This window comes from Nelusetta ayraudi, unplaced genomic scaffold (genome assembly GCF_046127955.1).
Source record: "Nelusetta ayraudi isolate G7.1 ecotype Tasmania unplaced genomic scaffold, CSIRO-AGI_Nayr_v1 ptg000042l, whole genome shotgun sequence".
NCBI lineage: Eukaryota > Metazoa > Chordata > Actinopteri > Tetraodontiformes > Monacanthidae > Nelusetta > Nelusetta ayraudi.
Window position 1 is genome coordinate 16,809,451 of NW_027466092.1, and position 27,436 is coordinate 16,836,886.

Below are 27,436 nucleotides of genomic sequence, written 5' to 3' on the forward strand. Positions count from 1 at the left end.
AAAAAAAAAAAAGCTTCCACAGCTGGGCTGTCTGTGTTTCCTCGGGTCTCTTTGGCACACACCTATCCATTTTGCACCACCTTCAGGAGCAAATCACCTTGATGAATGGCACAAACTGGCACATCACACACACAACGCCATAAACGATGTTTTTCACTGGCAGGCAATCATATATTCATATCATAGTCCTATATTGTAGATTATATTTAATAATAATGATTGAAAAATAATTTGATTATATTAGATATTATATTTTTCTTTACTTATTTTCTCACTTGAAACCACGGGTCTAATCCATTATAGTACAATGAAAATAGAAAAAGCATGGTAAAGAACAGAGACAAAATATTAATAAATGATTAAGCAACACACAAAAGACAACAGGAACAAACAAGGAAAGGAGACGGTAAAGAAATACATCCTCTATCCTGCTGTATACTGGCAAGCATTAATAATCCTAATGTTTAGCAGGTAATAGGAGTTCAACTATCTCAAACTCATTTAACTTGTTAATATATTGCAATTTATGCATTTAGGGTGTGTATACTTCACCTTTACACCAGCAAGCCCGTAACAGATGTGTCCTGTGAGGACTTTGAAGAAAGCCACCGCCAGATGGCAGCATTTCCAAATTCAGCTTCAAAAGCATTGCCACCGTGAACTCGTAAAATGTCAAAGCGGTTGTTTAGTCTTTAATTTTTTGCTATAAACAAACGGTTTCTTTAATCTCACCGATATTTAATAATTGCTGTGCTGGTGAATGAACCTTGAAATCTGTGTTGCGTCATCGTTTTAAGTTGTTGCTGGAGAAGTCACTCAAATTAAGCCTCCAGTGACGCTGTGGAGCCGCTTCAGATGCCAAATGTGACTTTCACTGCCTACTATGCTAAAGCTAGCCAGGACTAAATGTGCCAAAATGAAATAAATACATCATTAAAAATGCCTAATGAAAGCAAGACGTGATTCATTTCTAAACCTATTCATTTCAGCACATTTACTTCAGGCTCTCAACACAACTGGCAGGGTTTTTATAGTGCTTGCAGTAAAAACACGTCAATTCAATCGTACCAAATTTTAAAGGCAGAACACAACTTTCCTCTCTCTGTTGCCTTCCCCTTCCTCACTTCCTCGTTGAAACGGACGTTCTACCAAAGCGTCTTCAAGTTCTCCTAGTAAAGATTTGAACTGAACGTATACAATTCCATTAGACAACTGATTTTGTTTGAGGTCTAATATTGTACCCAGGTGAATGTAAGCAAGTGAAATAAGAAATGGAGACAAGTACGATGATACCAAGTTAAACATAAATGTTTTAATAGTACTATTTACAAAAAAAGAAGAAAAACCATTCCGCTTTTGATTGGGTTAACTGCTGCAACAATCGAACAGGTACATTGACATCTTGCTTAACTACCAAAGAAAAAAAACAAAACAAAGAAACAGTGATTGAACGGCTGTGGCAGAAAACGGCGGTGTAAAATGAAAACAACCATATTTTTTTGCATAGCAATTAGTAACTTAAGGGTAGAACACGGATGACGGTGAGTTATTGGGAGTGGGCTGGCGGGAGGGGTAATCGATGTGAGACAGCTGTTTGAATCTAATCTGAGAGACTAAGAAGAGCAGAAAAATATTCCCTTACGTTGGTAAACCTGAGCTCAGGGTGGATTCTAGCCGAGATCTGCTACATTGTGAGGAGAAACTAACTTGATCAGAGAGAAACCAGGGCAAAGGTAGCTAGGGTGCAATTTTTTTTTTGTTGTTTTTTCGCTTCTAATTGAAACTTTTCCATCCAGAGAAAATCATAAGTGCCTGTTAACTTGCCATTTCATCAAAAACACCGGTGCAAGTCTGCCGCGGTGGTCGCGCTAACGGGTCTGTCGAGCGACGCGGCAGCAGCGGCTTTCTGTCAGACAAGCGCTCGAAATAAAAAAAAGAAAAGAAAAAGACAACCAGAAGGAGGGGGGGGGAGGGGGGCTCGCCGACGAGAAACGAAAAAAAGGAATGATTCACTAGTGAGTGGATGGGAACACGGGAGAGTGCGTCACGTTGGAGCAGACGGAACAAATAAAAAAAACTTGTCAGGAATGGACAAAAAAACGACAAACGAAAAAGAAAAGAAAGAAAGAGGAGAACAAAGTGACAAACGTGAGCCTGGCAGCTGGACAAGTGCTGTGGTGATCTCAGGCGATCTCTCGGGGGTGTGGGGGAGGAGCCACATCTCAAATGTACCTGTTATTTGGATGGGGTGGGAGTGGGAGGGAGGGGGGGGGGGGATCTGCTTTTTCGTTATTTGTCACTCCACTAAAAATGTACATGGGAATTACAAGCAAACTAGTCAATAGAAAAAAACACCCTTTGGCCATATTTTCGAGGAGTCCGCTACATAGTGCGCTACGAGTGTACACGCAACATATGAAACACCACTAAGCCCCGCCCCTCCCCACCCCCTCCCCACCCCCATGTACATTGTTTAGCCTACTACAGAAAACATTTTTTGTAACGCGTTTGTTTTATACCTTTTTTTTTCAATTTTTTTTTCAACATTTATTTCTTTTTTTTCTTTTTAATTCCGTGACAAAACGAGTGTAGGGAAAGGCTTCTATCTCCATAATGTTCACTAAAAACTGTGAAAAGTATTAGACTGATGTTTGAATATCAAACAACAGGAACCCATATCGTATCTTATTCTGCGTTTGAGGTTCTGCTTGTTAATGCCAGAGAAGGAGCTGTGGAGGGGGAGGGGGTGGTGGTGGTAGTGGGGGGGTGGGGCTCATTCATCGGTGGGCGGGGGCCTTGTGTTTGTTGTTGTCGTCGTCGCACGGCAGCTCCGCCTCGTCCGAGTCGAGGCGGCCGTACGGCGCCGGCCGACACCCTGAGATGCTGCGCATTCTGGGCCTGGCGCTGCCGTCGCCCTCCGGCTCGGGCTCGGGCTCGGGGGCCGGGTCCTCCGGCAGGGGGAAGCCGCGGCGCTCCCACGGCGCCACCGTCTGGACACGCGGGCACAAAGAGAGAACGGATTAGCAAAGTGTTGGGGAAGAAAAACTTCAGTAGAAAACACAAGGAGCAAAACGTCAGAGGCTGCAGTTTAAAATGTGCAACATGCAGTGTTGTTCAAACACAGGGTCAACGTCAGGTGCGCCGGGAAAAAAGCATCCAACTCCACTTATTTGGTCTGAAGATAAACAAATAACATTGCACTGTGGAATGACTGTGCCTTTCAATGAGTGTCAGCTGAGGCCGATATCCTGCATCCAAACAGACCCAGGTTTCACACTGAGGGATAAATCAAGAGACTATATCGTCATTATAAGGCCAATATCACCATGTACTATATATCCTCACAATGTCACTGTATAATATTTTTGGTTGGTGGCGTGCAACAGGATTTTTCTTTTTCCAATTCATAAAATGTGCTGCGGCTCAAAAAAGGTTGAAAAGCCTCACAGCAACATTAAAGGCGGTCTCATATTTTCAAATCCTCGTATTCATGTCTAATACTCAGTTTCTAAGAATACGCTGCATGTTCAGGGAGTGTACATTGGTACTGAGTAACAATCAGATGATGGTCGGGTACTGATGACGGTATTTCACACAGTGAATACAAGCATCTATAAATGACTGCAGGGATGTGAATCGCACTCCTCATGGTTAAACTATTAGAGCATGAATAATAAAGAACTGTGACCGCTGTGACTCTGAGGTTTAAATTTGGGAATCCTTTTTTTCCTTGACCCGTTCCACCCTGAACCCCCTGCGAACCCTCTTCTCCAAAACGCCACAGTCAGAATAAATGTAATGCCGTGTCGGCCCCCGCCCTCCTCCTCCCGGTCACGCACCCGCTCCTCGAAGGTGAAGTCTGGCGTGGAGCAGCGGGTGTCCTCGCTGGACAGCAGGCGGTGGGAGTCGCGGGAGCAGGGCGTGTGGGGGTTGGAGGTGGTGTCGGGGCTCGCCGGGCTCATGGGCGACGGCACGTGGCTGTAGTCGTGCAGCAGGGGGCAGTGTCCCGGGTCCGGGGACGCCGGCTGGGGGGTGGGGGGGTTGGTCCCGCACAGCAGCGGGGTGGTCCGCCCGTCCACCGACTTGTACGACCTGAGGGACGGACACACACACACACACAGAGCGGCTGTAGGACTGCACTGGTGCTGGGGAGGTCGGACGGTGTGGCGGCAGAGTCCTCATGCAGTAAGATGAGCAACACCAAGAGGCTACAACTGTCACTACATGCACATGGATACAAATGAAATGAAATGTTTGCAAGCTGCATCTCTGAGATAAAGTGCTCATGCAGCAGCAAGTAGCTCGGCTGCCAATCACATGGAAGCAACGTGTTACACATGTGGACGTAGTGAAGAGGATTTGCTGAAGTTCACAGTGAGCCTCAGCAGAGGGAGGAGGTGGATTTCAGTAGTTGGTGGCAGACGGCAGAGAGCTGCTCCGAGTAGTTCAAAAACTGACCATCTACTTCTACTGTTGCAACCATCTCTGAGGTGTGTGTGTGTGTGTGTGTGTGTGTGTGTTGGTAGTGACCTGCTGCCCCTCCTCTTGGCTGGAGCCAGAGCCATCCAGGTCCAGCGGGAGCGTTCCTGGTCCTCGTAGGGCTGGTGGTGCAGCGTGAAGGCCGCGTCTGTCAGGTCCTCCACCTGTGGACACACACACACACACACACACACACACACGCAGTGTCTGTTAAAACTGCCGCGGACGCAACTTTCACTGGTGTGTATGTTCCAAACAAACAGGCTGAAAAATGAGCTGCAGTTCCTCTGACTCAAGACTAATCTGACAGCAGGTGGGTACAGCGTTCAACCACCAGGTGTCAGCGTTGGCGCTCACCTCCCGCTCGTCCTCTTCTTCAGTGATCGGCTGCGACAGGACGTCCACCGAGCGCCAACTGCACAAACACACAAAGGGAGGGGTGCGTTCAAGAGACGCAGCAGATTGCTGGGACCGAGCGGACAATCAACACCATGAAGCTTTGCAGACTCCTGGCTTCAAAATCACACAATTCAATAAAATACTTGTGAATGTAAAATACCCTTAAAAAAAGGTAGAGAGAAAATGGAAATGAAGTGCAGCTTAGTCCAAGTCAGTGTGTAAAATGTTGTGAGCTTGAGATTGTCTGACTGACTGTCTGTCTGATTCTTAGCAGGAGTGTGTGTGTGTGTGTGTATGTGAATTAGGCCCCTACACACTACGTAGGGGCGACATCATTGTGTAGCGGTGTCCTTATACCGAGTGAACAACGATCTTCACTATATAGTCCCCTCAATGTATCCCACAATGCATTGCTAAAGGCAGTGTTGACTGGATGGTCACTGCACTCACGCTGACCCAACAGTAGAAAAGCCCAGGGTTATTTTCTTTAAAGTGGGAAGACCTTGGTATAAAATGTACTCGTCAAGAAAATGTGTACATAGGTGTATAAATTCATTTTTACTTTATTCATTCTGACCACCTGAAGACGGGGTGTTTAAATAATGCAACCATAATGATGTCCCAATTTCTTTCTTTTTTAAATTTATCTAATAGCTTTAGCAACACAGAACTCCCTACATAGGCAGCAGGGAGTGAGTGTGTGAGGACAGTGTGAGGTCAGTGGGGGGGGGGGGCTCTACCTGGGCGTGAGGATCTCCTTGTACTGCAGCTTCTCCACCCTGGTGGTGGCGGCCACAGACATGGGGATCACGATGTTGTTGATGTCGAAGGAGCTCTCGCCGCGGCGCCTCTTGATGGGCTGCTGCTCGGCCACAAGACAAGCGTGTGGTTTACAAGTGAAGCCTCAAACACCACTGATAAAAAAAGAAAAAAGAGAGTCTCTCCGTGTGGGCTGCAGCGGCCCGGCTTACCGGCGTGCTGGGGACGCTCTGGCTGGCCGAGCCCAGCGGAGCGGCGCTCTCCGACGAGGTGGACAGCTGGCGGCTGAGGGGGCTGTGAAGTGACGAGTGCATGTTGGCCAGCGACGGGCAGAGGGCGCCAGAGTCCAGGAACAGCTTGGGGGAGGCTGCAGGACCAGAGGGAACCAAGAGGAACAAGCAACCATCAGCTCATGAGGGGGACCAGCAGCCTCCAGTCAGCAGGAGGGCTGTTCAGGTGCGTGTGTGTGTGTGTGTGTGTGTGTGTGTGTGTGTGTACAAGAGGGCAAACTATGGCCCGGGGGCCATATGCAGCCTGTTAAGCTTCATAATCCAGCCTTCAAGAATTGATATTAATAGTAAGCAGCTGCTTTTCCGTGACCCTAAATGTTGCAATAAAAAACTGGTAATGGAAATAAATGCCTAAACTTGGAAAGACCTCTCAACCATGGCTAAAAGCTTTTCATGCTCATGATGGTTTTTCACCTCATCGATACGGAGGAACATCGCAGAACTCATGGAAACGCAGCTGGTGAGTTATAAAAAGCTGCGTTCCATCCATTTGCCACTTGTTCTAAGAGTCCTTTCAATAAACATCGTGGGGCTTCAAAGACATTTTGTTGTGTTCATTTCCAGCAGACATCGTGGACCACTGGGGGTGTGGGGCTGAGACTCACAGTCACTGCGGTCCAGCGAGTGCTCGCGGAGCCTCTTGCGGCCGCAGCTCTTGTCGTAGGGCCCCAGCGGCGTGGCCGCCGCCTGCAGCCGCTCCGTCTTGCACACGCCTGGCCCCTCCAGCCGGGAGGCGGCGGCGGTGCTCAGGCCGGCGGCGCTGCCGCCGCTCAGGCCGCCATCGGCGGGCCGGGGCTTCTCCGCACGGTTCTTATAGTGGCCCAGTCCTGTGGAGACGACACCAACGGTCAACTCTGCTCCTGGGTTCCGGCGCCACCTGGAGGGTCGACGGCGACGCGGCGTTGCGTCCACTTACTGACTGCCATGAGCGAGTTGGTGAACTTGTGCTTCTCTTTGGACGACGCCAGCTTGTGTTTGAGCGAGAGCTTCTTCAGCGGTTTGCTCCTCTCCAGTGACTTGTTCTGCCACTGGCTCTTCATCACCTGCTGCAGACGCAGACCTACACACACATCTGCAGGGAGGAGGGGACCAGAGGATGTCACTCAATGAAACGTGAAGCCGTCAAGCATTACAATGCAGAGCTTAAAGATATTATATTAATGCATTGCATCCACTTCTTCAGTGTTTTTAGAGTCATTTGAATGCCGTGGGGCCTTCAAAGACACGTTTTGTTGAAACGCTTTTGTTAATTTTCAACTGACATTAAAGCACAGGTTTCCCATGATAGATTTTTTCCTCCTATGAGGTAAAAACACTGCATCCATCTGCTGCTGCTGCTGCTGCTGCTGCTGCGGACCCTGGGGCAAATTTTAGAACCCACTGTGGCCCAGCGGTCAAAAGGTCCCCCCACCCCTTCACTCGATGCTCGTGAGATCTAGATTTAAAGGTTGAGTTGAATCTCAGTGTCGGCTAATTCAACTCCTCATCTCTTATCGCCAGTTGTCTTTGTTCTCAGACTCGCTCGTTTGAAGTGGCAAATAACAGAGCCGTCTTTCTGGCACGACGCGAGGCGGCGAGGAAACATGACGGTGACTCAGAGGAATGCGACTCCGCTCGCCGACAACAAAGATTATCTCGGGCGTCTCGCGGACTTGCAGCGCGAGTCCACCTCCTGGCCGCCAGAGAGGAAGCGGCCGAGTAAACTGACCGTCGGGGAAGGACAGGATGGGGTGGACGCCAAGATCCAGCCTTGACAGTCGCTCCAGGGTGGGCAGCTCCAACTGGGGGTCTTCTCTGGGGGTGGGCCCGCCACCGCACATGACACAGCTGGGGTTCACCCTGCAGCTACACGTGCTGCTGCTGCTGCTGCCGCTGCCGCCGCCACTGCTGCTGCCGCTGCCGCTCCTCTGAGCCTGCAGGTGCAGCACAGGACAGATCACGTTAGGACGGGGAGCGTTCCATTTGTACTGCAATTAGCTTCCTCCTCTTCTTTTTAAAGTTCCACCCCTGCCAGCGTGCTTTTCCTGTTTCCTCAACATAAAGTCACCAGGCCCCGAGACCAGGAATTTCAATGAAAGGCTTGAACGGCAGCAGCAGCAGCATGGTTTCAGAGGAATAGTTGACATTGCTGCTGCTGCTGCTGCTGCTGCTTGCCGAGTGGTGATCTCACCTTGCCGTTCAGGTTGGACACGGTGTTGGGCTGAATGAGCCGCCGTCGCCGGCAGCTGACGAGCGGCCGCGTGCGCGCCGCCACACATGTGCTGTCGTGAGCTGATGACAACTGGTGCTTAGTGTCCGCACTGTCAGCCACCCTGCCACACAAACACGTTGTGGAGGACCAGGTGAGAAGGGGAAACAACAACAACAAGAACAAACAACAGAACCTTACTGGCATGAAAAAAAAAAATCTATTCCTGCAGGTTTTAAAGGTCCAGCGTGTCAGGCGGCTTCCTTCAAAAAAATGGTCACGGCGGATGGTGGCCAACTAGGAGCAAGACCCTTGTTGCTCTGTGTATGTTCTTATATCTGAGAAATGACTTTTATTGTCCTGCGAGTACACACTTTGATTCATTAAATAATCTATTTATGTTACAATTTTACCAATATAAAAAATATAAATCAAGCCAAATTTTACACACTGAACCTTTAAGAATGAATTAATTGAGGAGAAATTTATATTTATGATGAAACAACTTTTACTATTCTGATATGTTCTTCACTTCTGTAAAGTGTCTGAGTGCTTTGAAAAGCACTCTAGAAATAAATTGCATTGTAATTACAACTTCAACTCTGACAGACACCACTGGGATGCACTACACACTCGGCAGCCCAGCAGAGATGCAACGTCTCCTCTGCGCTCCTACCTGCAGAGGACGCCGTTCACCGGCTGCACGCTTTGACCTTTCAAAGGACCGGCCTCCACGTTGGCAACGTGGGCGGGGCCTGAGTGCTCCAGCCGTTCTGAACCGACATCCTGCGCGGACAGATAAGACAGAAACTGGTGAGGTCGCGCCTCCTGGGAGGGGGAAAAAACAACGATGACCGAACAAAACTGGAACTTGAAGGATCTTTCACAACCATTTCAGACAGGATGGGTTCAGTGGTGCTGGCCGTTCTGTTTGAAATATCCTAATGCAGAGTTGTACTGTTGTGTTCTAACGGACGACTTATTTAAATTACAGTGTTTAGTTTTAATTTTTAAAGCAGGTTTTGTCAGAGGTTCAACTTATGAGAGAGGATTGAATGAGATGTGAAGGAAAAGCAGCCAGGAAGTCTGGTCAGTTTAACTCTGTGCAGCAGTGAACCAGCAGGACCTGAAGGCACTCCCATGACCTGACTGGTTTAACTGGTTTTAAATTTGATGATGAAACAAACAAACAGGTTGTAATAAATGACAAAGTTACTCAAGGAACAGCTAGTCCGAGTTAATTTCACCCTGAAAGAAAAACAAGACCAAAACCAACCGGCCAGGAAAGCCAAAGCGACTCACGCAGCTGCTCATTACCACTCCAATCACCTCAAAGTCTCTACGGGAACCTTGTGACACTGTACACCAGGGCGCTTGCAGCTGCGCCGTGTTTACCTGAGCGCCGACAGGCTCCGTCTTCACCTCGGCCCCACCTGCAGACACCGGGGCCACGCCTCCCAGCTCCACTGAGCCCTGCCGAGGCCAGAGCCACACCGCAGGTCAAAGAAATGCTGCAAACATCAGGAGAGAGCGACCACGCAAACACTGGCCGCTAGAGTTCTGACCTTGCTGGCACGAATCTGCCGGTAGATGTCCGTCTGCTGTCTGATGCGATACTCCAGGTCTGAGATGTGGGCCTGCAGCCAGTTCCAGTGGCTGATGATGGTGGCTCTCTCCACCGTGTAGCGACTCTCCGCCCGCTTCCATCTGAGGGAGCAAAGACAAATAAGTTCAGAGGGGGAAAAGATTCAGTTTCTGTGAAATGACTGGATCACTTTATATCAATTACTAGGAACATGAATGTCATTTCAAAATGATGCATTTAGTGAAAAATATGGAATAATTAATAATTAAACTCTAAGGTAGTCAACTTGTAATTTCATCAGGGTTATTATTATTTTTATTTTTCCATATCTTGATAACAGAGGACAATTTTACATTCAGCCTTTCAGCATTTCCCTGGTTGGACAGCAGAGGTCAGCGAATCAGCAATACACACAGCCGGTGTGGAAAAACACTGGTGCTAAAGAACAACAAGCTCCGGCAGGCGTCGGAAGCTCGGGACACATTTCAGCAAGAGACAATAATCACACTGATGTGTTCGGCGGCAGATGGAGATCGCCGGCAGAGAGCACACTGCTCCATTTCACCAGCGTGACACGCAGAATGGGCATTTGAGGAGGCAGGGAGGCGAGAGGAAAATGTCTGCTGGTGCAGCGTGCAGCGGCAGTCACAGAGGGCGCTGTTCCATCAAAGGGAACGGGGAAGAGGGAGCAGGGCAGGCAGGTGGGAGCTGAACCTCTGGAGCGCTCTGCTCCCCACAAGCATCCCTGGAGTCCACCTCAAAGGCCTGCAGGCTGGGGGAGGGGTGGTCAGGGGTCCACGAGCACCCGGCTGCTCACCTTCCTGTGAGGCCTTTAGTTTCACCTGTTTGTTTGTTTAATAGGGATCCCCAGTAGCCGAGCGAGGACTCCTGCGCACCGCACAAAAACACTTTGATCACAACATCAACCACCAAACAACTACTTTCCCCGCACACAGGATGGAGACTGTGGCTGCTACACCACATCAATGCATGTGAGTGCATGTCCCTGCTCAGAGCCTTGTAGTAGGGAGAGCAGCAGTGGTGCAAAGTGCACCTTGCGCCCTGCTGCTGGGACTCTGGAGGAACAGTGAGGTCAGGCACTGAAAGCTGACCTGAAATGGAGGGAAACCAGTTTATCAGTCAGCCAATTAATTGGGCATTTGTGATAATAGCCGTGGTGAAGGGTTCGGGGGGGGGGGGGGGGGGGGTCGCTACTGCTCGCACACTCGTCTAAAATGGGAAGATACACATTTTGCATTTACTGCAAACTGGCAGTTCCTATTCATTTTATTTCCCCACAGAGAACTCAGGTCACCGGAGAAGAACAGCAGGAACGAGAGAACAAAGGAGACACGGTGGAGCGGCGCAGCGAGCTCCATCTCTAACCTGGCCAGACAAGTGCTGAAGTGCAGGGAGAAGGAGAGAGGAGGAGAGAGGAGGCGCCGGGACCACAGCTGGTCAGCTGAGACATAAACAGGAAGAGCTCAAACTGCACTTTGGAAAAATGTAAACACAAAGAGGCCATTCCAAGTCAAATGACCTTAATCTGACAGAGCCAGGAGGAGGAAGAGGAGGAGGAGGGGCCAGTTGGCAGCACCAAGACCCCTCCTGCACCCCCGCCCTCAACCAGTAGACATTGTCTCTCCCCCCCCCCCCCCCCACCTCCTTACACAAACAAAGCCCCAGTGGCGAATAGGTGCAGCCGTGGACGTCAGCACATTCTCCACGCTGGTGTTGGTCTGGAGACGGCCGGTGCCAGACAGCAACACGGCCACTGCGAGACCACCCAGTGGCCAGTCACAGCACATGCAAGTCCAAGATGTGCACGCTAGCCGCTTTAAAGCCAACAGTGTGTGGTGGCAATTGACAGATGATGCTCAGTAGAGTGAGTATAGATCCAGAACCACTGACACTGTGACAGGGAGCCAGTCCAGACCTCCAGCAGCAGGGATTCACCCTGGAAGCAGTGACTTGTGCAGGAACCCAGTGCCTCTCCACCGCAGGAACCGGCTTCTAAATTTAGTCCTGAGTCTTTCAGGCCCAAAGTCACTGCTCAGGAGCTCGCTGTTCATTTGAAATGGATTTCAATTGGATTTCTTGGACGACGGCACTGAAGGACCATCGCTGGTCAGGAGTTTGCAGCTTAAATTCAGTAATGTGGATCATTATGATAATGTCAGCGACAGGCTAATTATGGGAGGTATGAGAACGCTGCATATTGTAAAATGTATTTGTTTCAACGCCACAAAGTAATTCTGGCCTTGTTTTCTTATTGTGAGGCTGCAAACGGGTGCAGAATCTCTGCAACACACTCAGGGGATGAGTCAGATTAAACAGTTTCATTTTTATGACAAATGAAAATGAAATTCAAGGCATTGTTTTACAGTGGTAAAAGTGATTGGTGTCAGGCTGTGTGACTGCATTAAAATATTTGAAGAGGCGGATGTGAGAAGTAAGAAGCTATGGCAGACAAGTCATGCCCAGGAAACAGCAGAGAGCTGTAACAAACCTAAAGCACCTACACTGTCTTGCTCTGCTGCTGTAGAGACCCAATCAGAAGGGACTTTTATTAAAGAAAAAACAACATGTTCTTTCAACTTGTACATAAAATCGACAAAGCCCCATGAAGTGAGACCTAACCTGCCGCTCCTGGGTCACCTTCCGGTTCAAGCACAGTGATAAAATCTCCTACGCAGGTTTTATTTTTAAACCAATGGCTTTTTATCTCTCTGCATGAAACCATCATCAGCGTCAACACCGACAACCTTGTCACATGAGCCTCGGGCCATGGCACAATCAAATCAACCAATTCAATGTTTTCTGTTACAGCACATGTTCACTCCATGACTGGTTCATTGAACTGAGGCAGCAGGACACAATCCTCACATGTGCACCATCATTAAAAAGGCAATGAGCAGCGTGCACGGTCTTTTGTTGCTGTGTTGTGTTGATTCCAAACAGGATTTCTAAGCACATACTTCAACACAGGCACACCAGCAGGACCACTACAAGTGCATTTGATCATCCATCAATTTGTGACTAGCATGACTAGCATAAACAATGATAAATGACATAATACACAGTTGTTATGACCACACTGAGCTCACAGAACACGATGGTGGCAAGAAAAGCGATTCTATGAGCGTTGACTTTCCATAATAATAATAACTGCTTCTAATCCAGGACTGGCGTGATTTCAGGTACTTCAAATACAACAGTGTGTGCTGTGTTTTGCATGGAATATCAGCTGGAATATCAACGAGTTCCTATGGAAAAATCCTGCCAAAAGGAATCAATGCAGGGTAAAAATAAGGCTCACAAATTTGTTGTCATCGTTGTGACACATACACACACAGTGTGTGTGTGTATACAACAGATGCATGTACACAACAAGGAGATCCATTTAAGGTGCACTCTGATGACACACAGTGGCTTTGTTAATACACTCTGTGAATGGCCTTCTTGGGAAGAACAGTTTTCCCATAAAAGTGAAGGCTTCATTAGAAGACTGTAAAGCATGATGTAGATGGCTCCTGTAATCACTGTTTAAAGTGCACACTGCAGATACAATCAAAGCAACACGTACTGAATTTCAAGCGTTTCTAGTGACTACACTACTTTTTGGCGCCGGCGTGACTCGTTAGTTGTGCCTCTTCATCAGTACAAGCTGCACTAATACCTGCTAAGCAGGGGACTGTCACGTTTCTTAAAATGGGACACGGGAGTCAAAATGTTCTGAACTGTGAGTGCTGGTAGAACAGTCCATTGTTGCCAATAGCAGTAAAAAAAAATAATAAAGAAGGCTGCACAAAAATCTGAATGTATCCACTGATGACTGCTGCTAAGGTGAGGTGGCCGGTGGATTTAGCTGCTGTTCTCACTGGACTCGGTACTGAGACTGAAAGGAGAGGCGAGTAAGGGATACTATGACTAACTCTGCTGACTAATGTGACTGCCTGAGCAGATTAACCTTCCAACCAACCAATTACCCATTGAAACTGTGCTGATCAGAAGGATGACAGACCAGCTGAATGTGCGCTGCTGAGAGGAGAGAATGGCGTCCAATGCAACCAACAGAGTTAATATGAAAGCAACAACAGTTGCCTGTTCAGTGTCTTGCTCACTGAATCAAGAATATATCATCAGGAAACAACAGTTTCCACTTGGCTGACTTGGTATTGTTGGACCGCCTTTATGCATCTGCTGCACAGTGATATGAATCAACGACCTTGCCTGTGAATGGACCGACCCTTCATTTTGAATATCCTGGTTTTGCAGCCGATGTAAAGACTGACGCTTAAGAGCCAAACAGCCGTAGAGAGAAAAAAACGCATGCAAAGAGTGAACCTACGTGGACGTGGATGTATGGCGGTTTGTTCTGACGGCTGGCCCGCTTTCGGGAGGACAGCTGTTTCAAGCGGCCTCTTACAGGAAGCCGGGATTGTGAGCGAGGCAGCACAAGAGAAGAGGGCGTGGGGCAGGAAAAACTCGAGAGGGCAAACAGAGCCGGAGAGCTGCAGCAGTCATTACATAAAAGAGGGAGGGGGGGGGGGTTATGTAACGGCCTGTGGGTTCTCGCGGAGGAACTCGAGCTAAACGCATCCAGATGTCAAACGGAACAGAAGCCCTTTCGCTACGCTGGCCACTCATGATGCATACGTACCGGCGAGATACAGCGAAGGCAGGACGGGGGGGGGGGGGGGGGGGGGAATAATGAAATAAATAAATAAATGGAGAAACGCGAGCTGAGCTGCTCAGACTGCAGAGTAATGCTGAGGCATGAGCGCAGGGGGAATGCTGGAGCTACCTCAGCCAACCTGGTTACACACACACACACACACACACACACACACACACACACACACACACACACACACACACACACACACACACACACACACACACACACACACACACACACACACACACACACACACACACACACCAGTGCTTCAGCCAAGCACCGACCTGCAGTTCAGTCACCCGACGGGAAACTGAGGTGCGCCGCGCTCCCCGATCAGATAGCAGCCTTTTCTTTTTTAAAGAGCGTTTCTCATTGTTCCGTCTGCGCTCTCGTTATGTAAGCTTCCCGGGACTTCCTGATGAGCGCTTTTTTTTTTGATGTTGCCTCAGAAACAAGACGTGGTGGTGGTGCCCACTCGCTCTCTGAGCGCTGAACAACCCGTTCCCGCGCCGACCGGCGGCAGAACCTCCACCGAAAGGCAAACGTCCGTCCGTGCAGGCCGGCTGAGAGGCGCTCGGCCCACGCCACAGTCACCCCCTCACCGCCACCCCCACCCACAGCTTCCTCCTGGCAAATGGGAAATCAAGCGTGCAGCCCAGACAGCCAGCAGAGGATCAGATGCGAGCGCAGTGCCGGGTCCATGCGAGGCGGCTCACGCTAAATGACACATTGTCTCTCCTGCTGACTAGCGTGAGCCAATAATTGCTAACCTCGACAAAATGTCAGTTTTGAAAAGGTGTTGTGTTATGGGTACACACGGGCAAACTACGGCCCGGGGGCCATATGCCGCCCATTGAGCTTTTAAATGTGGCCCGAACTTAAGAAATGATATCGATAGTAAATAAGTCACAAATCAATCAATCAATCATGCTTTCAGTGTTTTAAATTTCAATAAAGAGCTAAATACTGTGGGAATTCAAAGACACATCATGTTAGAACTTTGCTTTGGTTCATTTTCAATAGACACTAAAGCACATGCCTCCTACATATCCCATGATAGAATATGTCCTCCTGTGAGGTGAGTCACCTAAGCACTCCATCCATCTGCTCCTGCTCCGGGCCCCGTCACATTTTGGAAGCCGCCGTGGCCCACCAGCCACCGAGTCTGCCCACCCCAGCACCAGCAGAACCTGAACAGGAGCGCTACGAGTTGTTCCTGATGCTTCCTGCTCATGTGACACAATGCTCACCGTACAGACGTGACAGATGGATGCTGTTGCATTTCCATGGCAGCTCTCACTTCATACATTGAGGACCATTAGCTTTGCATGAGCTGCCGCTGAGCAAACACTGGCCAGTGTGCCACCGGTGCTCGAGCGCTCGCAAGACGCTTCGCTCCGAGCGTGTCAACGCACTCGCTGCGTGTCCCCTGCGGCTCAGGTCGCAGCATTTCGTGGCGTGACGCAGGTCAACAGAGACTCACGCAAACACGTCGAGCCATATTCAGGCTGGCGCTGCCTTTGTGAGAGAACAATGGGCCGGAGGGGAAGAGAGGGAGCGAGCTCACTCAAAGCTCCCGCAGGGAAGCCGACGTCTCAGCTGAGCTTTGGCTGGAGGTTCTGTAGGTTAATAGTACAGATCCAATGATTTCTCTTTGTTTGTCAGGATGTACTTGGGGGGGGGGGGGGGGGGGGGTGTCTCCACAATAACTTTGTGGAGACTGTGCATATCTAATGAGGGCTTGATACTTCAGAGTGTTTTGATGTCATATTTGTTGCCACGTTGGTTATGTCATCCCAAAGAAATCCTTGGGGTGTAAAATTAAACAGCATGACATCATCTGAAACCTTTGCTGACTTGCTTGCTACAACATGTTTTATATACCACTATTGTGTACGTGTTAATATTATGGATAAAACAACAGTATCAGAAAAGGCATATTTCATAGTGATCCAATAATTCCAGTTTCATTCTTTGACCACTTGTTCAAACCCCTGCATCTCCCCTTGTGAGCAAACTGTTAAAACTGTTTTAAAACAGAATTTGGATAGCAGACTGACTTTGGGATTTTTCAGTGCAGTCATGCAGAATAACAGGACACAGCACTGCGCTTGAGGATGTTTGAAGTTCTTAGTGGAATTTGTTTGGTTTTTCTTCCAATATACATCTCAATGATAAGATATTAGGGCCGCAAAGTTTATGAGTGTTTATTCAGTTTGGGATATCCTCAAATATCTGATAGTACTGCAGCAGCTCAAGTAGTTTCTCACTGGGTGAGACCGATGGGGGGTTAATTTATCCAGAGGTCTGTACGACCACAGCAGAGCTTGCTACACCTCACATTTTTGAATCATTTTCAATTTCTCTCTCTCTTTTTAATTGGAATCTGAATCAGCATTTACACAGGTCCAGAGCAGCTGAGCCCATTTCCCTTACAGTTTGTATGAAGCCACTTGTGGTTTCACCTTGAGCAGGTTTTTTCTTTCTGAAATGAGTCACTCTTAATAATAACTGGATTTACTTTACAGAGAATATGAGAAATCTGCTTTCAGATTTTTTAGAAACATTTTAAAATATGTCTATGCAATATTTCACGAGATGCATGCAAGCACACCTCAACATATACACTCTCTGCATGTGCTCTGTGGACCTAGGAGAAACAATCACTGCAGAACCAACTAGGCAATAAAGCCTCACTGCTTTGTGGACAATGTCAAGTTGAAGTGACTGCAAAATACTGCAAATTTCTCTAAATTGCTTCAGTATCATTCTGGGCTCATTGAATTAAAATACATTTAGGAAGTTACATTGTCTTAGTTACATAGAAATATGGCTGTTTTCTAATAAAACATGTTGGTTTGCTTTTATGGTACAGCATGGATGAGCAGCATCAAGTGGGCTGGAAAAATATTTATGTCACAAAAATAAAAATTGGAATAAAACAAAAAAAAAATCTGTACACTACACTTTTTTTTTTTTTTACTGCAATGGGGAATATTAAAGGCATAGGTGCATAATCAGGGTCTCGTCTGTGCTGAAACTTTTTTTGCAAAACATAACTAGTATGTTTTTTAACAGCAGCAGGAAAAAACATTAACTTCAGACTGTTGTCACTTTGTGTCAATACACACAGGAAAGCCAAAATGAACTTGAATCAAATCAACTGACTGTTTCCTTACTCTAGTGTGGAAGACCCTTCCCTAATATTACTAAAATATAAGACAAAAAAAGATCTATATTAACTAACGATCAATAAATCATCAGTTTATACTCAAAAGCATTTTACTGCTACAGGACAAAAGTCCTCAGATTAATAAACCCCAATAACAAGAATACCACAAGTGTGATGTGGAAGCTAAAGTATCCGGTGCTCAGAACACTCAGAACAGAGCCAACGCTGATAATGAAGATTTGCCCTGTCACAAACTTCAACCCCATCACGAACTCTGGATACATTAAAATACAACTTTAAAAGAAACACACAGGGTGTATACTATACTATGACATAAGAGTGAGCATGTGAAACAAACACACAAGAAGCATCCTGTTACGTTGCCACCACATTTAGGTCAAAGGTCTAAAGTCAACAGTGAAGGATAATAAAAAAAAAAATCAGTGTTCTTGTCGGCAACGTTAATTATCAACCGGATCCTCTACAGGTCAGTAAGCCATTAACGCCGCTTGCCCACCTTCCCGATTTATTCCCAAACACGCACGCTAACACACACACACTTGCTGCCGAGCCCTCAAGCAACACATCTGTAGACTGCTGCCCAATTTAAACGCAGCACATAAGGCAGCATGCAGGAAAGCAAAGCGTGCAACCCTGTGACACAGAAAAACACCTGAGCTTCTCAAACTGGAGTTGTTCTCACATTAGGTTAAAAAAAAACAACTAAACCAGACAGTTATCAGCATGCAGTGTCCCAGTGGGGGCTCGTGTGTTCTTGTCACACGCAAATGAAAAAGCCAAGGCCCACCGAGGAGGAAGCGCTCTGAGACCAGATAGCCTTCTACTCAGAGTCTATTCGTTGTTCTCAATCGGCTGATACCACCCACGCTGCTGCTCATGCTCAATGGTCCAACGTAATCTCCGCCCCTCCCTGAAGTTTGACCAGGCAGTGGATATTGCCACCGGCACCTGGCAGGCCTGGAAGCACGGGGACTTTCATTTCTACTCTCGGAGGGCGGCACCGGTGAAACAAACCGATACTGAACCCGAGGTTCAGCAGTCGAGGTTCTGGTGCAGGGGTGGGCAAACAATTTGACTGGTGGGGCCACCACGGCTTCTAAACTGTGACAGAGGGGCTGGACGAGGAGCAGATGGATGGAGTGTTTTGGTGAGCCACCTCACAGGAGGACAAAATATATCATGGGATACGTAGAAAACATGTTGCTTTAATGTCAACTGAAGCAAAGTTACAACAAAATCAGTGTCTTTGAAGCCCCACAGTGTTTCTCTCTTTATTGAAATGAATCTTAAAAGACTGGAAAAAGTGAACTATTTTATGACTCACTATTAATATTTAGTTCTTCTAGTTTGGCAGGCCGGATTAAAAACAAGAAAGCTCAACGGGCCGCACATGGTGGGCGGGCCACAGTTTGCCCACCCCTATTCTAGTATCTTTCTCTCACACAGACACACAAACATGAATAATGTGGATGAGAACATAGTGGCTTACATTTTTACATGTTGCTGCTCGACGTCTGCCTTGGCCAGCTCCTCCTCCTCCAGGTCCGAGTCTCCCCCGGAACTACTTTCCGTCACGTCGGAGTCAAAGGCGCGTTCCACCGAGTGGAGGTTGGCCGAGCCGCTCAGGTACAGCCTTTCCAGTTCCAGGGGCATGGTGCCGCTCTTCAGGAAGCGGCGCACGCCATCCCGGTTGTTCGTGGACGAGTGGCGTCCCGTCCTCCAGGCCGACGTGGGAGTCACCACGTCTGACTTCCTGCTGCTGGCCTGCAGCCGGCTGAGGGTGGAGTCCAGGAAGCCGCCCAGCTGCTGCTGGATGTGCCGCTCCACCTGCTTGGCCTGCACCACCTGGAGACGTTTGCGCAGGCGCCGCAGGCGACTCTCGATCTCCGCCTGGCGGCTGCTGTTGAGGACGGTCCGTTCCTTCACGTGAGCGTCCAGGCCGTCCGAGGACGAGGAGCCGCAAGGCGGGGGAGGCTGAATGGCGGTGCAGCAGGAAGGGGGGGCGTCCTGCTGGCTGATGCTCGGTCTCTCGCCATCGCAGCCCTCCAGCTTGCTGGTGGTCGCGAGAGGGTCCGCCCCTTCAGCGCCCGCCTGTTGGGCGGGGTCGGGGTTGGCGTGTGCGAAGGAGGGGAAGGTGACCGACTGGAGCGCTGGCGAGTCGGGGTTCTTTCCGTCAGTGTTGTGAGAAACCCCGGGGGAATGCTTCTGTTTCAGGGCTCCTTTCACGGGGATGTGACCCGATAAGGTGGCCGTCAGGGTCTCCGAGTTCAAGTCCGAGTTCGGGGGCTGGCCGTCCGCCGTGGCCGGCGGCTTGTCGCCGTTCACCGTCACCACGCAGCCGGGGCCGGAGACGGTCGCCAGCTTCTTGGCCAGACCGTTGACGGGCACCATGGGCTGGCTGCCGCCGTTGGTGCTGCCGCTCATGAGGCTTTTGAGGTGGCTGCCGGAGAGTTCGATCGCCTGCCTTTTCCTCAGCTGGAAGTCTCCGCCGCCGTTGAGCAGCGAGTTGGGCAGGATTCTGTGGCTCTTCAGCACAGACTGTTTAATCAGGACTCCTTGCAGCTTGATTGACTCCTTTGTGGAAGGGACAGGTGTCACATCAGAGCAAAGGTACGACGCCACCAGTGGCTGGAGCTTGCTCAGGGCCGACGCCTGGGGCCCGGGGTCGGCCTGGGACTGCTGCTGCTGCTGCTCTTGGTCGCTGCCGCAGAAGTCGAGGGGGCACTCTTCGGACGTGGCCTTGCACCGGACCGCGCCGCTGCTGTGGATGAGGATGTTGCTGGCGTTTCCGTTGTTCTCAGCGCTAGCCGGGGAGAGGCTGGAGGATGGGGCAGCCAGTTTGAAGCGAATGTGGTGAGCTTCGGCTGGGGCGTCGGTGAGAGCGGGCGCCATCGCAGCCATGCAGTGCAGAGGGACGGGCACCGCGGCCTGCTCCACACCACCCGCTTACTGCCCCACCTGACGACACCCTGGGTAGAACAAGGATGTCGAGGAGGAAATAAGGTTAAATTAAAGCTATGCAAGGATGAAAACATCAATATGGCAACTTTTGGATGACACTTCATTAACATTTGAAAACAAACATTCACAGCAGGAAAAGAGCCTACGGCTATTCAGTACAAGCGGACACGGGACATCTAGAAAATGTAAACATCCCTAACCAGGAGATGCACTGAAAAACACAAACTGTTCTGTTCTGATACTATGACCAACATCATATCCCAAACATGTCTGGTATTTCAAGAAAACTATACAAGAAAAATGCAGTAAGAGTACTTTAAAGACAAGGTGACTTTAGGAGTTCCAATTATACACACAAAGATCTAAAAAGAAGAAAATGTGAAGCTCAGGCTGGACATTCAACTACAGAGTTGTGTGTTTGTTATTTCAACCATTAAACAGATTTAATTTAGATTTAATCTAAAGATGTGTCAAATTATGGACACCAAATACAACTCTAGACAACAAGATTGTATTAAAAGTAAAAGAAGAGTTCTATGATAAATCATATGGAATAATTTCTTAAGAGGTGAAATTAAACACACTTGTGACTGACATTTTATTGACCTAATTCAATTGTGTTGCTACAATTAATACATTTACAAGAATTACAAGTAATAGAACAGATCATTGCATGACTATAATGTCACGTTTCTCAGCATTCACACATTCTGACAATGATCTATTTTGACTACATAATTTATTATCAGCTGAGGCCTTCAAAAATGTCACAAAATGACCTTGGAGGCTGTGATGCTACCAGTATACATGGGATAACAGCAGACATCTGAGCCATTCCAGGCCAATAAATAATTCCCACAACAGCCATTCCTCTGTGAACAAGCACTCTTTGTTATTTTCCTACAAGGCTTCCTCCTCTTTATGGAATAGAATCGGTTGAGATTCAAAGGGAGGTTGAATAGTGAGAAAGCTCATGCAAATCTATCTTCCCAAACCCCACTGCCCTACATGTTTCCTGGTAGGACAGTGTACAGCAAGGGCTCCACAAAGGCCATGTAAGTAGGTGGATTTAGGCCCCAGCATTAGGCCAAAGCACATGATGTCATCCCATTTATGTTCCGTGTCAATTCCAGCTGAACCTACAAAGCCAGCGAGTTTTCTCTTAAATATCACTGCCGCCAAGTGATTCCCAGGTGAAGTAGGCGAGCGCAGAACGACGACGGCGGGGTTAGGATAAGGAAATATGATCCCAGGGAAGGGTTAATGTCATGCACGGCGACAACCCGCACGTCCCGATCAAACTTGGAGCCATTCGCCCGTCAAATAACGGCAGATAAAAGCTTGCTGCATCTCGACGGATCGTCTGCAACCTCGGATGAATGGGGGCTCAGTGTTTCACCGCAGTTTGTGCTCAGCGCGCACTACGCCATGTTGGTATTTCCGAACCAGATTATGCAATGCGCTTCATCTACCTCAAACGGCTCATTCCGCCTCCAAACGCGCCGAACCAGTTGACGCTACGTGTGGAAATGTTTGAGTTTTAATCATGCGTGTTTTCCACGGAGATCTGCAACGTGTAATATAATCTCTGCCTCGACGTAAACCGTCTCGCTTGCGAATGCGACAAAAATGCCCACCGCCACCGTTAGCCAACCATAACGTAATCACCAAAATGTCTTCCTGGTGTTTACAAAAACAATTTATCGTACGAGCGGCACCTCGGTGTTTCGTACCTTCTATAATCTAATGGTGTTATTTAATGATGCCTAATCCGGTCGGAATTCGTGGCAGCAGGCGTAAAAAAAAAACACACACACACACACACACCAACATCGGTGGGGACAGCGCACTGCACAAATCGGCAGGCTATCATAACATGTCAACATCCAGGAAACGAGTCATAATAAATGTGCGTTGAACCCCACGTCCATCTGCTGCGGAGACATTAATGCGTTCCACTCCGGGCTAACGTTAGCTCGGGTAAAAGCTGCTGATGTAAGAAACAACCTGCTCCCGAGCCTAGCGTGCTGCTGCTCCCACCGAGCAACTGCAGTGAAACGCTGCCTTAATAATCAAGGACCATTATGGAGCTCTTCCCCCCCTCAACAGCTCCGAACAGCCATATTTCCACATTTGATATCATTTAGGCGCCACTCAATATAAAGAAGGGCTGGTCAACATTTAAAGCCACTAAACTACGTCACCTGCGGTCGCGCCAGTTGTTAGTTTGGAGTCACCAACACCCGGGTAATATGCATTACACTATGCAACATACGAGATAACGTCAGTTGTGACCCGTTCGTTGAAGAAGGAAAAAAAAGAACCACGCCACGAAGACGAGCTTTCATCCGGACGAATGAAAACACGTCTCCGGGCGAGAATGCAGCTCAACTTATTTCACACATTTAGTCGTAACGCAAGACAGGAGGCATGGATGTGCATTGCAATTAGAACGGGGGAGGAAATAAATACGGACACCCTCGAGTGGACGTCTCTCGGACGTTCCGGGCCATAAAAACGATACCAAGGGCTGGTTAAAATACCGCCCTAGCGTTGGTGCACATATGTCAGAAGCGGAGAAGTTGGGAGTAGACTCGAGCAGGGCAGCTAGCTCGCTAACAAAGAAAAAGGAGGAACCTACCACGTGACGAGGTTGCACTATCCGAGGGAATTTCGGCAACAATCCCCTGTAGTTTCAGTGAAAATAAAAAAAAATAAAAAACAAATGTGCCAACCCAAAAAATACGTCTCAGTTCGATCACGTTGCCATGAAATTGTCCACTAAATCCCTGCAACCGAATCGGCCGAGGGGAGAGAAAAAGCCCCGCTCTCAGAGCCGCCCGTGTTTCGTTCCGGATTCACAGGCAATGGGCGAATCAACGATCTACACCTTACTCGGCTTGCTAGCTCGCCTCGCCGCTAACGGCGAATATCGAGCACAGGCCGTGGAAAGTGTCTCGTTTTATTGGCTTCACTTCATACAGGAGCGATTCGGAAGCGTTCCTGGGGTGAAAAAATCCGATTCCCGGCGAGCGGAGGACGGTCCGGATGGTGATTCGACGCGAGTCTTTTTCTCTCGTTTTAGGGAGAGACGCGGAGAAAATGGCGGCTCGCTCCTCTCCCTCGGATTTGAGTCTGACAAACATAGAAGGGCTGTGTGTGCGTGTGCGTGCGTGCGTGCGTGCGTGAGCGGGCGAGTGTGCCGTTCGCTTGTAGGCGGGAGACATTTCTCATACTCACCACTAGAGTAAAGGGCAGATAAGAAACGACATCAAAGCGTTAAAAGAATGGACCACAGGAGTAAAAACAACAATTCGTCTGGACTGGGCGGAAGGTGGTCGTGCTAACGAGGGAGGACAATGCTACCGCGAGGAGAGACACCCGCTCACCAACACGCACGGAGAATGTTTCTATTATGCTTTAAAGGAGTGTTGCGTTGTCAACATTTGGACAATATATACACATTACATCGTCTTAATGTTTAAATACGAATACGACTGATCAAATTAGTCTAAAATATAAATGATCAAATGTATCCAGGAACTAAATAAAACACAACGGGCTGCTGCGTAATAGTTGAGTATAGCTCTTCTGATTATTCTCCAGAGGGGAAGGGACTGCCTGGTTCTAATGTCAAACTCCACATCGCCCGCCAGCACTGCAATCGTCAACTAGGTTACAACCGGCCATGTGGAGGCGCTGTTGTAGCGATAGCGTGTAAATTATAACGAATTCAATGGATTTTACGCGTGTCAATTTCGCATTCTTAATATTTAATTACGCTAACTATGTCCATAGTTAACTACACTAACTACGTCTGTGAAAATAATTATTAGACCATAAAAAATAATAATGCTATACATAGTACAAATCCCATCCTGTTTTACATAACTTAATTAAAAAAATTAGGATTGAGGAATGTTATTTTAATGTTATACGTTTTTATAGTTCAAGTATTCTGATCTGATCGGAATACTAAGATATAAATATTAAAGCTACAGCTTCTTTGATATTTTATTCTTGACATGGGCAGGCATTTATAGGTAAAACTATTCTGATACCTTGTTTTCTTGCATTTTGTGGTCTTACAATAAATAGCTTTAGAAAATGATCATTTATAAATATGTATATGCACATGTAGATGTATATACATGCATATGTAAAGCATGACAAAACATTCATGTGCTTCATAATACTGTAATGCACCACTGATTAAAAACTTGATACATTTAATGTATGCAAGCTATTTGACTTGTTGTAATATGTAATGAACTAAAATTCTAGGCGTGCGTGTGTAAACATATATATGTATATGTATATATATATATATATATATATATATATATATATATATATATATATATATATATATATATATATATATATATATATATATATATATATACACACACACACACATATTTATTATCTAAGTATCTTCTCGTGCAAGTATGAGAGCCCAACTGTTCACCTGTGAGTGACAGATTACATTAAACTTACGTTTATGTTTTCCAGCTAAGGTGATAACTCATCCATCCATCCACAAGTTTCATCCTCAAAACTCCTGGGAGCTCTTGGTCCCAGTCCCGTGTCAGCGCTACTTCCACTCTGACATTGACGTCCATTCATTAGTTTAGTTTCTCTTTAATACTAGTTTCGAACATGGGGTTTCCACTCTAATATCGCCGCAGCGTTCCATAGACACAGTTGGTTTCAACTCACAGGGGACCATCGCGGTCAAGAGGCAACTCACGTCCGCCACTTGACTCTAAAAATCCTCCCATTTGTTTTGGCCACTAATGGGAGACGGCGACCGCGAATTTGTCTGTATCATTCACGACGAATACGCAAAATGTAACAAAAATAAATTGATAAACAAACGTCTATCGGGCAATACCTTCGCCTCCATTGTTGAAACTCTCCATTTAGTAATCCAAGGGTCCATGGTTGGAGGGAACATAATGGGAGCAAAATGCAACCTAGGGAAAAACAGAATCAACAGAAAGCATCAGTTGTATTGTACCTATTCATTTGATTCGGTTTACAAAGTTGTCATCTGTCAGCGTCGTGTCTACGGGCTGAGCTAGCGCTAGCTCGCTATCGTTACCTAAATGGATGTTTATCATCGCAAATTTATGGTGATAAAAGTTAAAATTGTGAAACTATGTGCGAAGTGGGTTTGGGAACCTTACATTTCAGTAACAAAAGTGGGTGTCTGCATTGACTTTCACGTCGGACAAGTGCATTTGCGAAGATTTTTGTGATACAAGTGAGTGGACTTTTGTCAACGGCAGATGGAAAGCTAACGTTAGCCGAACTAACGTTGAAGACGGAGGTGTAGCGACGTCGCCGTCCACCGCTGAGAAGCTGGCCAATAGCAGCCAACAAAGCTAACGGGCTAACGCTACCGCTCGTTAGCTTGTATGCTTCCCGATTCCATACAGACTTGTCAATGACTGGCCGTCTTTTTTAGTCGTCGTGTGGCACAAAAGTAACGGAGAAAAACAAACGTGCCTCAGTCGAACAGCTAAAGCTTCATTTGAATCAGTGTTTTTTCCCTGACAGAGTGTTAGAGGAAAAATAACAGCAGAAAATCTTACTTACCTGCTTGCCCTGTTACTAACCGTTTACGACTTGATAACAACCAGCCCCCGCGCTCCCATTGGACGATTTGTGCAATGGAGCTTTCCCATTGGCGCAGCCCAGCTGTCACTCATAGCAAATGCCCGTACAGCGGAAACGTAGATGAAAGTTCATAGCATGGAACTTCATCGTTCGAAAAATAATGCATTGATTAGAAAATGTATGAACGAGTTACCCCAATTGTCCCTTATTTGCAGATGGCTGTTTTTAGTCATTAAATTGCGTGAGTGCAGCTTTACCCCTCACGCATGCTAGCTGCTCACTGTTGGTCCTGATGTGTTGTTAGTTAGTAAACTAAAACGCCTCGTATGAAAATAGCCATTTCTTTGGGACTTCACTTTTGAGTCGGGCCTGTGATTTTCACGGCACTGAATGAAGAAGAATTATAAGTTACAGATCCTTTCAAACGAGTTTCTTATGAATGTTAAATTTGAGACTTTCTTGCAACACGTTCAAGCAGCTCTCAGTGGTGAGATAACGTAAACCGTCCAGGCGTTCCAGGCATCAGTGCTCACCCACTTGGACCAAGGACGAAGGCCAAGGAGGCAAAGAGCAGTGGTTAGGCTGAAACCGGTTCGGAAAATCCCAGCAATGACTCGAGACTTTGTGCAAAACTTGGTGTGAGTGTGCAGCATTTACAGAAACTGTCTCTGCAGGGAACGTCCTGGAAGTTCGGCAGCAAGGATTTCCACGCACAGTTTTACCAATGCTGTCTGACCACTTATAATACACATTGACTGGGAAACATTACATAAGAAACAGCTTCGTTCCGCAACCATACATGGCACCTTAGCAACAAGGTCATCAATTAGAAGACAGCACTCACAACAAATAACTGATGAGTATGACACTGTCTGCCTTTTCTTATTCCAACTTTATGTGACAGATGTGTTTGTGCAAATTACAGTCATTTTTAATGGCATTGTCTTCTCAAATAAGACTATTTTGTTTTGAATGCCATTAGTTAACATTTGTTTCAATATGTTGAGGTTTGTTGGACAAAAGTAAAGTTTCTCAAGTGTTTTGACAATAGCAGCTCAGAGTTCCTTGGCTGAAAATGTGGTGTTACAACAGTAATAGATGATCAATATGTTTGTGACTCAGGCTTTTGTAGCCACATCATTTTCCTCCACAAAACCTCACTTTACTGCCACCTATTTATCTAAACCTAACATTATCCCTCAGTTGAGCTATTTGATCTAATTGCCATTGAAAGGATTTCAAGCAAGCAATTTTATGGCATGAAGAGCTTGGA

General features: G+C 47.4%; 1 protein-coding gene across 2 annotated transcripts; it reads right to left on the bottom strand.

The window, feature by feature from the left end:
* Positions 1-1,292: 1,292 nt before the first annotated feature.
* On the bottom strand, positions 1,293-26,183 carry LOC142893958 (KAT8 regulatory NSL complex subunit 1-like). 2 transcript variants are annotated; one of them, XM_076034995.1, is made up of 16 exons: positions 26,143-26,183; positions 25,436-25,517; positions 19,067-20,546; positions 9,681-9,822; positions 9,511-9,588; positions 8,792-8,901; positions 8,098-8,239; positions 7,636-7,840; positions 6,844-6,999; positions 6,533-6,754; positions 5,850-6,004; positions 5,619-5,740; positions 4,837-4,894; positions 4,531-4,643; positions 3,840-4,092; positions 1,293-2,990 (listed from the first exon to the last, which is right to left on the bottom strand). In XM_076034995.1, exons 3-16 carry the CDS (start codon positions 20,476-20,478, stop codon positions 2,778-2,780), a joined length of 3,381 nt encoding a protein of 1,126 aa, XP_075891110.1. In that variant the 5' UTR covers positions 20,479-20,546; positions 25,436-25,517; positions 26,143-26,183; the 3' UTR covers positions 1,293-2,777. The 2 variants fall into 2 exon arrangements, with proteins under 2 accessions (XP_075891110.1, XP_075891109.1); XM_076034994.1 differs by lacking the exons at positions 25,436-25,517; positions 26,143-26,183 and adding an exon at positions 23,180-23,695.
* Positions 26,184-27,436: the final 1,253 nt, after the last annotated feature.